This window comes from Netta rufina (genome assembly GCF_964035555.1).
Source record: "Netta rufina genome assembly, chromosome: 1".
Classification (NCBI taxonomy): Eukaryota; Metazoa; Chordata; class Aves; order Anseriformes; family Anatidae; genus Netta; species Netta rufina.
Window position 1 is genome coordinate 153,929,971 of NC_140123.1, and position 13,615 is coordinate 153,943,585.

Consider the following 13,615-nt stretch of genomic DNA (forward strand, 5'->3'; position numbering starts at 1 on the left):
TGAGGCACACGGAGGCCTAACGCAGCTGCCAGTGCCGGTGTTACGTGCAGGTATACGCGTGTCGGTGCATAGTCATTAAATAAGCGGAGAGAGAGAGATTCCGTCATTTTATTCCACATCGCTTGGTGTCCTGTGGTGGTGTTTTTGGCCCGTTTTGTTCACGGCCAGGGCTCTAGTGAGTTGAGGGGACGTTAATGTGTATTTGGGGTTGAAATGAGCGTTTTTATTAAAAATCTCGCGACCCCGCTTTGAACAGAGCTGCTGCATGGAGGAGCCCTCACTGTACAAGCCGCCCCCCCCCGGCCCTTTCCAGGGCTCTGTCCCTTTAACTGCCCGGCCCCGCCCCTCCCCTCCCCCACCGGCTCCGGGCGCGGCCCCGCCCCTCGGGTTGCGCAACCCCGGGGGGGAGGGGGGGGGGCGATGAGGTAACGGCGCTGGGGGGGGCGCGGCCCCGCCCTGCGCGGCGCCTTTAAGAGCCCGGGTCACGTGACCCCAGCTCCCGGCCTGCCCTGGGCGCCGGGCCCCTCCCGCACCTGTTGGGGGCGGGGCTTGGAGGGAGCCCCGCCCCCTTCTATCCCCTCCTCCCGCACCCCCCCCCCCCCCCCTTTCCGCCGCGCATGCGCGCTGCGCGGCACGGCCGGATCGCGCATTCAAAATGGCGGCCGCGATGGACGTGGACACCCCCAGCGGCACCAACAGCGGCGCGGGCAAGAAGCGCTTCGAAGTGAAGAAAGTGAGGCCCGGCGGGGCGGGGCGCGGCGCGGCGGGCCCGGGGGTCGGTCCCGGTCCCGGTCCCGCTGGCACTGAGCGGGGCGGGGGCGGCTCCGCGCTGCCCTCCCGGAGCCGGCCGCCCGGCCGCACACCGGAGGGGCGGGGCTTGCGGGGAGCTTGGCGTGCGTCCCAGCCAATGGCCGCCGAGCGCGGAGGGGAGCCGACCAATCAGCGGGCGCGGGCCGGTCCTGTCAGCGCCCGCCGGGCCGCTCCTGTCAGAGGCGGGGGTGGGGGCCGCGGGGTCGGGGTGCGCTGCGCTGCGCCTCAGCTGGCCCCGGGGCTGGGATCTGGGGAAGCGATAAGGGTGCGCGTTAAGGGCCGCCTACTGTGGTGCTGGTACTGACCCGGTGGCCCTCAGCAGCACTTGGGAGTCTGCGTGCCTCCTCCTTCAGAATCCACAGGTTGTGGGAAGGAGGAGAAGCGCTACATGTAAATAGAGCACGCTACAAAAAATACACGGCAGTGCAGGCAATAGGGTCAGGGACTGAACGTAGGAAGAAGCAAAACACACAGACTATGTAAGCGGTAAATGAAGGCCATCATGTCTACCAACATACCGTTGGGTTGTGTTGAACATTGAAGGCAAACCCATCTGTGTTGGGAATTTACAGAAGACACGATTCTGGATTTTTCTAGGGAGGAGGGAGGAATAAAATGGCGCTATGTTTTTCCGCGTAGCTGGTGTTAACAATCTCATTCTGAACTGGTTTGCTAAAATTGCCACGGAATTTTTTAGTTAACCTGTCCGCTGAGGTAGCATGGAACAGAGAGATTCCTCTTTTCATCTGTATTTTATATTTGAAAGGTTTATTTGGCAGCACTTTCAGATTTTTTATTTTTGCAAAAGAGATGGGTCAGGAGTCGGTGAGGGGCAAAGTCAGCGATGGTTCTGGTTGTTGGCCCCAACCGTTACTGGAAGAACTGGTGCAAGTAACGAAAATTCCTCGTAACAAAATGGCATCTGAATTGGCCTTTCTCCAAAGCACTGTCCTTTCCATCACAGCTGAGGATGTGGCACAAGGAACATCCATGTCTGTACATCTCGAATAGAAATGCAGATGCTTGCGATTGTTTGACAAAAAATAAAAAGGGGGCGACTGAGGGGGGTACCTGATTCTGAAGCTGGGTCCGAGAGGTATGTGTGAAGGCAATGTACCACTGCTTTCCAGCAACGCTTCTCAACTGATGAGAAAGAATTACTCTGGAGATAAATGATTTTTAAAAATATCCCAGCGTTTCCATTTCAGAAATAAATGGGATCTTGAGGAAGTACATGAACTGTCGTATGCTATAAATTGAGTGAAAATAATGTTTTTCTTTTGCTTTTTTTTCCCCCCTCTGTAGTGGAATGCTGTAGCTCTCTGGGCATGGGACATTGTGGTTGACAACTGTGCCATTTGCAGAAACCATATTATGGATCTATGTAAGTAAACAGTGGGGAAGAGAGCTGATAGTTCTGACATGTACATGATGCACAGCTGAAATTTCCACTGTTCAGGTTATATTTCAGTAAATCCAGCTTTCAGCTCAGAAATAAGTCTTTGCAGAGCAAATACTAAGCTCTATTTTACATAATGCTGAAGTTCTGTAATCTCTTTTTGTGACCCCTGTCACTGTACTGTTCTTTCCTCACCCTTATCTTCTAAAGAATAGAATCACTTGGTACTGTATCTGCAGAAGAGCTGATGGTGCTGAGTGTATTTTGAATCCACACAAACAAAAGGAAAGGAAGCGATAATAAAGAGCCAGTAGGAAGTCAAATTATTTAGGGTCGACAGGTATTGCTCACAAAGAGAGGCGTTAGAGGTTAGGGCTGTGGGCGTTGGGACAGGTATCAACTTTTTGATGGCAACCATTAGGAATAAATCTTGTGCTGCTTTCTGTGTCCCACTAGCCAGGAAAGGCTCAGACCAATGACTTTTTTTGACTACTTGTTCTACAAAAGCTCCCTTACAGAAGTTAGTTTGTGTTATACCATAGGGAATTTTATGACTACCTAGAAAATGAACTGGTTGTTTACAAACAGGATAATCAAATATTAAAACTGAAGACCAAGTATTGCTACTACTGATTTTATTTTTTTTTGACAGTTCACTAAAAAAAAACATGCTTGCTGTGTTGGAAAATAAATAATAATAGGATTAAGTACAAACATTTCTATTGTGAAACAGGTGTGCATATACAAAGTCACTGGTTTTAGTTCCGTTAAGGATTGGTAATGAGTACAAAACCATTTTTTTTCACTAAAAAATTTGGCAGGATATTACTTGCACAATAACTGTCCATTTTTATTTTATTTTTTTCAGTAGCAAGGGACAAAATACCTTTCAAGATACCCCAGACAGAAATTTGTCTGCATTACTAAAATAGTAGGATTGTGGGACCCTAAAAAGCAAGAGCTACGATATCTGAGAAAGGCTAGGCATGATTCTGTTGTGATAGCTTTGTTAAAGTAACAAAACTCAGCACAGGTAATGGTAACACTGTCTATAAGCCTATATGAAACCAAAAAAAAAAGTTTATAGTAGCGATTAGTGAGAGATGCACCTGATTTCACATTATAATTAAACATTTGTTACAGAACTACTTTCAGAAGTTTTCGTTGTGTTTTCTTTTATATATCAAAAAAAAAAAAAAAAAAAAAAAGAAAGCACACTAACACAGGGCTGAAACTAGGTTAAGCAAGTTGACTTCTTTGTTTTGGGACAGTTGTATTTGTATTTTGAGCCAGCTACTTCCTATCCATCCCTCACTTTATTCTTGGTTATTAGAATGGGAATGATGACACTAAAAACAAGTGATAATAATGATATTGAAATACACCAAATTCCTTCTGAAAAAGGAATTTGGTTTTCCACACTGAAAAATAGTTGAGGTTGACACTGACTTCAGCTTAGTCTCTCACATTTATGATTTATTAGAGAGGAGAATGTGGATTTATTAGAGAGGAGAAAGCTGGAAAGAGTGTAGACATGTTACTTTTTCAGTAGTGAATTTATTCTGTTGAAAGTGCATAGGTAGGTTATGGAAAAACAGCGAAGGAAAAGCAGATGGGTAACATAGGGTTTTTTCCTTTTCCTTTTTTTCCAATCTTTTTTTGAGTTGTTCAAGCATAACGCGTTATTAGTTAGGGTATGAGCAACATTATGAAAAGCCTGAACTGCAAATGGTGGACCGAAATTGACAGTATACAGAGTAGAAAGGGTATCTAAATTGGTGTTCCGAGATCAGTGTTGGCTCTGGATTTACTTACTTCCTTGTTACAGGTCATTAATGATGTTAAGCAACGCTTTAATTAGATTTTCAAACATAAGATGTGAAGAGGTTGGAAATTGAGGAAAAATTACTAGAACGTACAGGGAAGAACAACAGAAGGTTCGGTTTGATAAAATGCAGGGTACAAATGCCTCCCTCGCCTAGTGATGAAGGGAAACCTTAAAAGGGCAAACATGAAAAGAGTGATAAGTACCGCCAGCCACGCTAATGGAGGATTGTTAACATTATAAATCCAACATCTAAAACGGGGATGTAACGATGTTAAGGTTTCATGCAGCCCTCCCAGTGCATGTACGTTACGACTTGGTTGTTGGTAATAAGGACAAAGGATTCCCCTGACCCTCAATACGGTTTATTTTCAGCTCACAGAAGGGATGAGCAGACTTTCAGTGTTGTGTTTTTGTTCTTTTCTGGAGGGACCCACGTCCTCTTTAGATTTTATGTAAGCAGTGCTCCTGATTTCTTCAAAAGTTTGCTCTTTGGTGCTATCATTGCAGCGTGGCAAGTTGAGTGTTAGGAAACTCTGTGGTTCGGTTACCTTCTCATCTGAAATGTGGAATGCAGTCTTGTAAGGTGACCAGTGTACTTTTGAACCATATAAAATGTGCCATCCAAATAGTGGTCCTTTTCTTTGGTAGTGAAATGCGAAGTATGAATTCGATGGTCAGGTTTCACGAGAATGGTCAAATTGGTTAGAATCCAAAGCAGAATCTCAGGATGCTTATCAGGTTAGTTGGTTTTGGCTTTCTGAGAAGAACAGAACAGAACTAAGTATATAAAGTTTGCTAAGTCATGTATATATAGTTTGCTAAGTCATAAGTGAGCGTGGAAAGTGATAGCTGTGTACAAATATTTTGGGAGTGTGATTCTAAGAGGAAATGCTGACTGTCACACAAGGGGGCTATAAGTAGAAGGAATCATGACGATATGACAGGAGGAATTTAGGGTAAGTATTTGGAAAAACCTGCAGATAATTCGTAAGAAATGGAGAAAATTGCAAGGGGAAAGTTCTGAAAACCATCTGAAGTTTGAAAAACAATTGGAGAGCTCAGTCAATATTTTGTAAGTAAGAAATGTACAAGTTTACTTGCTTGTTTTTGTTGTTGTTTTTCTGTCTCTGGTTTAAAGCAATGTGTGCTGCCAGCCAAGGTATGTGCATTTTGTTCTGTTCTTCCCAGTGAGTCAGTGCCTTCAGAGCATCTCTTTGCCCCTTGCTTTCTAAGGTTAAGGGGGAACCTGTACCGTGGTTGCCCTTGCTGAAGGGGAAGCCATTTTGAAGAGCTCTGTCATCAAATTCAGCAGTGGGCTGTTGCTGCAGGAGGCGTGTGCTTGACTTCTGATACCTGCCACTGTGACTACCTACATGTAAATCTCGGGGTACTTGGGTTATAAACCTTCAGGAGGTTTCTGCAAGAGGAGAAGTCCATGGAGAGGGACGGTTCCCAAGAGATGCTGAGATTCAGAAGTTGCCATTATGCAACATGCGTTGCTCTAACTCCCAGTGTTGAAACACTTCCATTGTCTCTTTCACATTTATTTACAGGTAGCTCGAGTTTTAGCTCCAGATACTCTGCCAAAAGCAAGGCAAAAGAAGAGGAGTTCAGTATTCCTCCGGTGCCTGTTACTGTCTCTCTTTCATCGCTTCTTTTGGGTCAGCAGCCAGAAAATAGCTCATCTTTCTTCCATAGCCAGAATCATCAGCTTTCATTTTCTGCTGGGGGCTGTCCATTTGTATTGTTGCATAGTTGATATCTTGTCCCTTTTTGAAATTAGGATAGTGGGAGTCCGGGAAGTGCTTCAGCTTTAGGGATTTCTTTTTTTGGCAGCCGAAGGTAGCAGTGCCAGCAGTAGTCTCCAGCCTGTTTGATGGGGGAGTTAAATCTGGCTGCCTTGTTGGGAGGGCCTTACATCACCGTGAGAGAACTCCTCTTCAGCTATTTCTGCAAAAGTTCATCTGTCCTCTTAAGCTTTTGGGACTGTTATATTTTGGACTGCACTTGTTGGTCAGCATGTGACGCTTAAATGAATTCCGGTCCTGCTCCTCTCCCTTACCTAAACCGTCTGTCTTCCCCCTCATTCACACTCAAAACGTGGGATCCTTTAAAGCCTGGAGAAAAAAAAAGAAATCTGGGTTGTGATCCACAGGGCACAGCTAACAGGTTAGGGCCACGTAGGGGGTAAAAAGGCAAAGCGGCATAAGAATGGGCTAGATGGATTTCAGATCTAATATGCCCAGTATCCTGTCTCCAGCAGGGAAAGAGAAGAAACAAAATAAGGATACTGTGTGCTGCAATATTTTTCTGGCTTTTGTAGACTTCTGCAGTTAAAGGTTGCTTGCCAGTTGACTTTTTTTTTTTTTTTTGCTTCAAATGGATTTCCTCTCCATCTTTAAGTACTCATCTTTTGACCATTTTCTGCTAATGTACAGACTTGGGCCAAGTATTTCAAACTAACATATGTAGGATAAGCAGTAGGACCACGAATCTGTATCACAGGAACAGTGAGATTTCTGCAGCAAATTGTAAACAGGTGCACGTTTCACCAAAGTGATGGAGGCTCTTCAAGGTTCTTGAACGCCTTCCATTTTCTTAATCAGATTTAGTTTTATTGCTGCATGTGTTGACGGCTGAAGGCATGAAGTCATCAGACTTTTCAGCCGTACTTTTCAGCTGAACTGGTTTTGTTCTCTTCTGTGGGCTGGCCAAGGACTGAGCTTTGGACCTTCTGTTGTGTATCGTATCGAGATGTAAAACACAATTAACAGAGGTTCATTCAAACCGTGCTGAACGGTTGTTGCTACTGAGCTTCCTTAGACCTGAGTCTTGCTGTGAGTAACGTCCTGTGACTGAGGTTAACCCATCTCCCTTGCATGTCATGAGAAGTTGGCTTTTCTCTAACTCCGCTCATCTCCACAGCTGAAAGAGAGTAGAAAACGGAGGAAAGGATAAATAGGACGGAAAAAATAAAGATCAGGTTTTTCAGCTAAACCTGTGGGGCATGAAAGTTTTTTGAATTCTTAATTTGTGAATCAGATTCCTTTTCCTCAGAGCATGTTTGAGCAAACGAAACGCAAACAGCGAATTGGAGCTCGTTCAGACGTTATCTTTGCCAGGAAAAAAAGATCTGCAAAAAAAAAAAAAAGAAAGCAACAAGCCCATGTATCAAATCCTAAGCTGATCGTCTATCAGCACGCCTTCTTAAACCATTTTGGCTTGACTTTTAAAGGAAGCATCCTTTAGCAGAAAGCTAGATTAAATCGTTGGTCACAGGTTTGTGCTGCTGCCTGTGGAGGAGTTGGAAGTGTTTTCTTATTCTTCTGAAATTTCTTCCTGAGCTGGACCAGAAGTAAATTGTTCAAGCTTTAGAACAGAGAATCAGGTTGTTGGATTTATTTTCCTAGAGCAGTTCTTCCTTCCTCAGTCTCTTACCCATGCCACCTGAGACAAAACGTAAAACCTAACCCAAAGCCAGAAGTAGTCTTTATCCGTTTTGGGGTCATTCCATGTACTCATCTGTCAGGTACAAAGAGTTCAAAATACACATTTTAAACTTTTTTTTTTTTACTGTGTTGTTTTTGGCGGTATACTTACCAGTCACAAGACCATGGGAAGGAGACAGACAAAGCCCATCATTATGTGAGCAAATTAATTTGTAAATGTAACTAATGGTACCAAACGTCTGACAAGATGAATGAATTTATATTCTGAGAAACCTGGATAAGAAATTTCAGTAAACTTTTCTTCAAAGCTCTGCTGCGACTGATAATCAGAACAGATGCGTTAAAACACAAGGGGAACCAAATAAAAATATTTATCCTTCAAATTTGGAAAACAGACACATGCCGCTGGTGGATGAGCTAAGTACTGCTGCCATCTGGAACTTTGGAATATTAAAAATGTAGAGGGAGAAGGAAAATGAGATGAAATATGTTTTGATCTAATAATTTTAGAAAAACGCTATGCATGAGAGCAACTGCTCTTGCCACTTTTTGATGTAATAAATGCAACAAAACTTTCTGATGTTATAAATGCAATTACAACCCTGTTGTAATGAAGGATTCTACTGGCTGGTGTTGCATGTACATCTTTTTCTCCTGTATATATGTGTTTAATTTTTGTTTCCACAGGCATAGAATGTCAAGCAAACCAAGCGTCAGCTACCTCTGAAGAGTGCACAGTTGCATGGGGCGTCTGCAATGTAAGGGAAACTCTTTGGTTGCTGAGCTCACGTGCAGTGATGTTACCCCTTTTTCTCTTGATTTGGGACAAAGCTAGTTCTCTAAAACGTTTCAGATAATCCACTAGAAAGAAAAACATCACACACAACTTTAAACACCGTCTGTTTAGTCGTGTGTGAAAAGGAGAGAGAAGGGGGGAAAAAACTGAGTGAGAGTTCGAGAGGTGTATGAGGAGGACACAGAAGAGAAGGGAGGAAGGGACGCCTTTACCTATATTTCTGGAAGCAGAACAGATCTTTAATTTTGAGCAGGATTTTCCTGATCAAGGTCCTACGTAGGGGCCGTGCCTTTTAATTTTTTTCTTTCCAGATAATAGGATTATCGAATGTCACCATGCTTGATTTGTCTTTATGCAGGCTGATTCAAGGAATCCATATGGGGCAATTAGGTGATTTGCTTTCCCTTTTGGAGGCAGACCAAATTGGTTCTAGTGTATAATCTCCAGTTCTTCGTTTGTGGCCATAAATGCTCCTTTGTACATGGTCCCAGTAGTACGTGAACTCAAACCTGCCTGCCTCTTAGCTAGCCTGGACCTGAGCTCGAAGACATATTTTTCCATAATGGAGTAACTCCCTGCTCACCCATCCCATCCTCGCTGTGCTGTGGGATCGAGTTACAGTGAGATAAGGCTGAAATAGGATTATAAATGTACCAATTCCCTCTGTAAAGGACAAGAGCAAATTTTTAATCATATGAGAATATTCTGGTGTCAAAATGAAGATTTCTGCCTGCAAAAGTTACCACGAATGGGACCTTGGCTTTGAGTAGCTATTTGGGGTATGGAAGAGGGTGTCTGTGCTAGGCACAGAACAGAGATTTTATTTTTTTCTTTCTAATTTTGCAAGTTCATTTTTATGCAAGTGTTAGTTTGTCCAGAAGATTGTTGGAGAGCGTCAGCGTGTACACATACGTATCGTCCTTGCTACTCCCTGTGAAACCCTCTTTCTTGTCTTTCTGATGCTGCTGCTTATCAGCATCTGCTCTGCCAATTTTAGCAGCTGCTAAACTCCGCGCTCTCTCCTTCATCAGAAGTCAGTTGCTTGCCACTGCGTGTGCTGAGAAACGGGCTGCCTGCTGCCATTTCAATCCTTTGATTTCTCTCTGAAAATGCAGACCGGTTCCTCGGTTCTCCCAGTGAGCTGGAGGATCCGTCCTCCCCGCCTTTGTCTGCAGACGCTTGCTGCTCTTTTCTTACCGCGATGCTTTCTGTGGTAGTTTGCACATCGAGCTGCCTTAGCGTGTTCTGAAATAACGTGGTTTGCGTTTTCTCTTCCAGCATGCTTTCCACTTCCACTGCATCTCTCGCTGGCTCAAAACTCGCCAAGTATGTCCGCTGGACAACAGGGAATGGGAGTTCCAAAAGTAGGTATCCTGCAGAGATTTGGAGATGAAAAATCTAATTGCCCTCCTGCTAATAGGAAGTAATGATGTCATTTATGAGGGTAATCTCGTGTTTGTGGGTCCGAGGGCATAGCTGCTGTTGGGAAAGGGTTTTTTTCTTTTCCACCTTGCTGTATAGTGACCTTCCCTTAGTCCCATGGTGGTGAGGAGCTCTGAAGGAAGCCCAAGTAGCTGTGGGGTACATGGGAGTTGTTAGGAAGTAGCGATTCCTATCGACCTTCTCTGTAAAGAACAGAGAGCAGAAGAGAAATGGAATTCACTGACAGTGGAGCCTCAGGTGAATATAATGCTGCTGCATGAGCTGTTTGGGCTTAGAAAATGACCTGAATTTAGCTTCTGTTTCGAAGCATTTATACCAAAATGCCAGAAGTCTTGTTGAGGCCCTCTGCGTTGTGACAATTTGGTTTGTAACTCTAATAGGATCAAAGATTAATACAGCTCTTTCCTGGCGTCTTAATTGTAGGTGTCCACATAGCCACTGCCACAGCCTTGACCCATTTATTCGTGATTTCTACTTTCTTTTTATTTTGTATTCTTTGGAGGTCTCTTGTTATGCTAAGAATGGGAAACACACGGGTGTTTTTTGAGGGGTAATTGTATGTTGGCAGTGGGTAGTAAGTTTGTCACCTGCTTCGTTTATCCCTATCCTGTGCCATTTATCTCTTAACTGTGGGTTCACGCTCTTTTTTTCCTTCCCCTTTTTTAAAGCATATTAATTCTAACTAGAGTCCAGATTAAAACAAAGCAGAACGTAATAAAACCCTTCAGGATTCTCTTTTTTTTTTTAATTAAAAAAAGCATTAACCTCTTGTATATTTGCAGGTACGGACACTAGAGATGGTCGTCACGCTTCTTACGTCGTCACCCTCAGTTGTTCGTGTCCCTCTGGGTTTGTCCTAGCAACTTGAAAAATCAGCAGCGTATGCCATGTAACCCCAACTCCTCCCTGTTGTGTACCATTGAATAAAATCTTGCCGGAGCCTCCCGTCTGAGTGTGCCCTCCTTTTGTGAGCGGAAAGTCGGTGAACGAGGAAGGAGGATTATCTGTAGACTTCAGCCAGGGAACCCTTAAGCTGGGCAGCTCCTCCTGTCAGCGTGCCCAGCTCCTGACTGCGGGTTTGGTCGCTCTCCCACGTGACTCAGAACCACGCCTCTGGCCCGCTGAAGTCAGCATCGAGCTGGGCGCGGGGCATGCCTGGCTGAGTAATTTATGCAAATGGCATTTCTTGTGGACCTGCTTCTTGCGGCTGGGCTGAAATGGTGATCTGTACAGTTAGGGCTTGTGTCACTCTTAGAAGTTATTCTCTCTTGCTTCGGCTCTCTAGTTGGACTAAACCAGCTCCTCTGCAGAGGAAAAATTCAGTACCTGTTTGCAGTTCCATCTGTTGAGCCTGGGAGATAGTAACTAGACGTTAAGATTTTTTTTATCAGTGGTCATAAAGCACTTCTGTGTGTCAGGTGCAAGTAAACCTGGGAAATTCACCCGATAGATAGACTGCAGAGCTGCAAATAAGCGGTGTATGAGCAGACTCATGCTGGGTTGGCTTTTTACCGGTATTTTCCCAACCCACAGCTCTTACTGGCCAGATGTTGTGACTGAAAACTGCACCGTGTTTTGTTCGGTATCTGCTGTGCCAACCGGCATCCTCTTCGCTGCATCAAAATTTGGCTCCCATCTTGACAGCCTCAGCAGATGCCAGGGATTTGAACAAGGTCAGAGGAATCCTTCCTGCTACAAAAGGCTGTGTCCCTTCACATCCGCAGCAGTGATAATGATAAATTTTTTGTGTTATTTGTGATGTTACCTTTTCATCCACACGTTTTTCCTCGCTATTGAGGATGGGACATCTGATGGCTGATGTTAAACGTGAATGTACTACAGCCATAGGGAAAGGATCGTCATCGATGGAAGCAGAACTTGCAGGTTTTTCAGTAATTGCTGGAGCTTTTTTAAACCTGCGGCAAGCAAATATTGGGATGATTTTACCAGCTGGTGTCAGCGCTCTGAAATGATAGGGTTTACTGGTTTTCACCCTGAAGAAGAAAATGGAACGAGCAGAATCAGGGGAGTTTTATCGCTAGACAGCTTATTTACACGGTTCAGCAGGCAGAAAGCTCATTCTGAATTCACAAGGTAGTTTTGGTGGGGGGACAGGAGTGGAGCAGAAGAGGGGAAAGATGATCTCAGTGGTGGTCAAAGCATTCATCCAGGTGGCGGGATAGGCAGCGAAATGCTGTTCCCTGGGACCTGAACTCCCACCTGAGTGTCCCATCCAGGCACTTCCCTCTCCTTTCTGGCTTTCCAGCTGCTGCAGGTCAACGCATCTCTGCCACTGGTTCACCTGTGGTGAAGCTCTGGGCTCTGTGGTGACCTGAGGCAGCTCTGGCACGTGGCCGTGCCATTTTTGGTAGCATGCATTAAGGTTGTGTTTGGGGGGAGAGGGAAAAGCTTTGGTGAGCGATCTCAGCAGCTGTGGGGAGCATAAAGTGAAGGGAAGGGGGATCTGTTTTATCCCAGGGCACACAGAGCCCTGTTCCATGGCTCTTGCTATGATTTGCATTGCTCTGTGCTGACTTTGGCAGCACGGCCCCATCCCTGCAGGTGGTGGGAGGGGGAAGGCCCCCTTGTCCCCGCTGTCCTTTTTCCCTAAAGCAACCATCGCTGCCACTCACCCCCGGCAGTGCCGTTTGCCCGCTCCATAAATGGAGAACGTGTCTGGATTGTGAACCCAGCATAAAATCAGGAGGAGGTGGCGGATCAAACTGCACAGGGCTGCAGCTGTCCAGCTGAGGGGAAAACAAATCGCCGATGGGCCTGCAGCAGAACAGGGATGTTGCCGTCCTGCTGCTTTCCCCAACGTCGCCGGCTGCGGTGCTGAGCGGGCCCCGCGGGGAGGGCTTGGGGCATGCCGCTGCGGCCAGACAGCAGCTTCCTTTCCCATCCTGTGGGGAGGAGGCAATGAACTTCAGATGCTGCCCAGCATCAGCAGTGCCTGCTGCACCGAGTCCCTGGCTGCTAATTCATAAAAGTGTCAGAATCAGGTGCCGGGGTGGTGTAGTCCCTGCTAGACACCTGCAGAAGTAGGAGGGGAGCACGTGCATGTGAGAGAAGTTCATGAGAAGTATGTGAAGAAGTACAGGAATCCCAGCGGCACGTATCCCTTGTGGAGGAGCCCTGGGAGCTGCTCTGACTGCAGCGTGGTGGTGGGACCCCAAAGACACGTGTGATCGTGTGCCATGGGGAGGGGAGGCAGGAGCAGCCTCCTGCACCCGTGTGTGCAGGCAAGCAGGCGCTGCAGTCTGCCTGCCCGCCCCTGCTGGCTCCTTGAGAAGAAGCTAATGGCATCCTGAAGTATTCTGGGGCCACCAAATGCTCGGCAAAGCTGGGATGAAGGTGACCTGAGTGGGATCAGTGTCACACAGTGCCCATGTGGGCAGATGGAGCTTCCAGGAGGGAGCTGCCGTGGGGAGACATGTGCTGCTTTTGAAGAACCCCCAGCTCCGGGCACATCAGGGCAGAGCATGGCAGTGCAACCACTTCCCCAACTGACGGCTGCTGTGGTTCATTCCCATCGCTAAAAATGAGCAGACAAAGAGACTGGGCGAGAAGATAACGCGAAGAGGACAGAGGCAGAGACCAAGACACTGCTCTCGTCAGCGAGCTGACGTCCTGGCGAGCAGAGGCTCCTCCCTGGGAAGGCTGGCACGGCCCCTGCTGCTCCGCGTTGCTCTGGGCACTGGTGCCCCAGGTTTGCTTTCGCCTGGGTGGAAGCTGTCTCACCTTGGAGCCCCCCAGGCCACGGCTGGGGAGAAGCAGAGGAGATGGCACTGCTGAGGGTGGTTTCCTACAGCAGGTTCCCAGGGGGTGAAGGGGCTGAGGAGAATGTCTGTGACGAAGTTTCCCTCTTCTCCCTACCTTGCTTACCCCAT

The 13,615-nt window shown here is 46.3% G+C and overlaps 1 protein-coding gene across 2 annotated transcripts; it reads left to right on the top strand.

The window, feature by feature from the left end:
* Positions 1-610: 610 nt before the first annotated feature.
* On the top strand, positions 611-10,670 carry RBX1 (ring-box 1; the record flags this gene model as incomplete). 2 transcript variants are annotated; one of them, XM_084297174.1, is made up of 5 exons in its annotated part: positions 611-733; positions 2,116-2,194; positions 8,174-8,244; positions 9,561-9,646; positions 10,508-10,670. In XM_084297174.1, the coding sequence occupies exons 1-5, from the start codon at positions 656-658 to the stop codon at positions 10,518-10,520; spliced, it is 327 nt and encodes a 108-aa protein (XP_084153300.1). In that variant the 5' UTR covers positions 611-655. The 2 variants fall into 2 exon arrangements, with proteins under 2 accessions (XP_084153300.1, XP_084153301.1); XM_084297175.1 differs by lacking the exon at positions 10,508-10,670 and having other exon boundaries at positions 9,561-9,650.
* Positions 10,671-13,615: the final 2,945 nt, after the last annotated feature.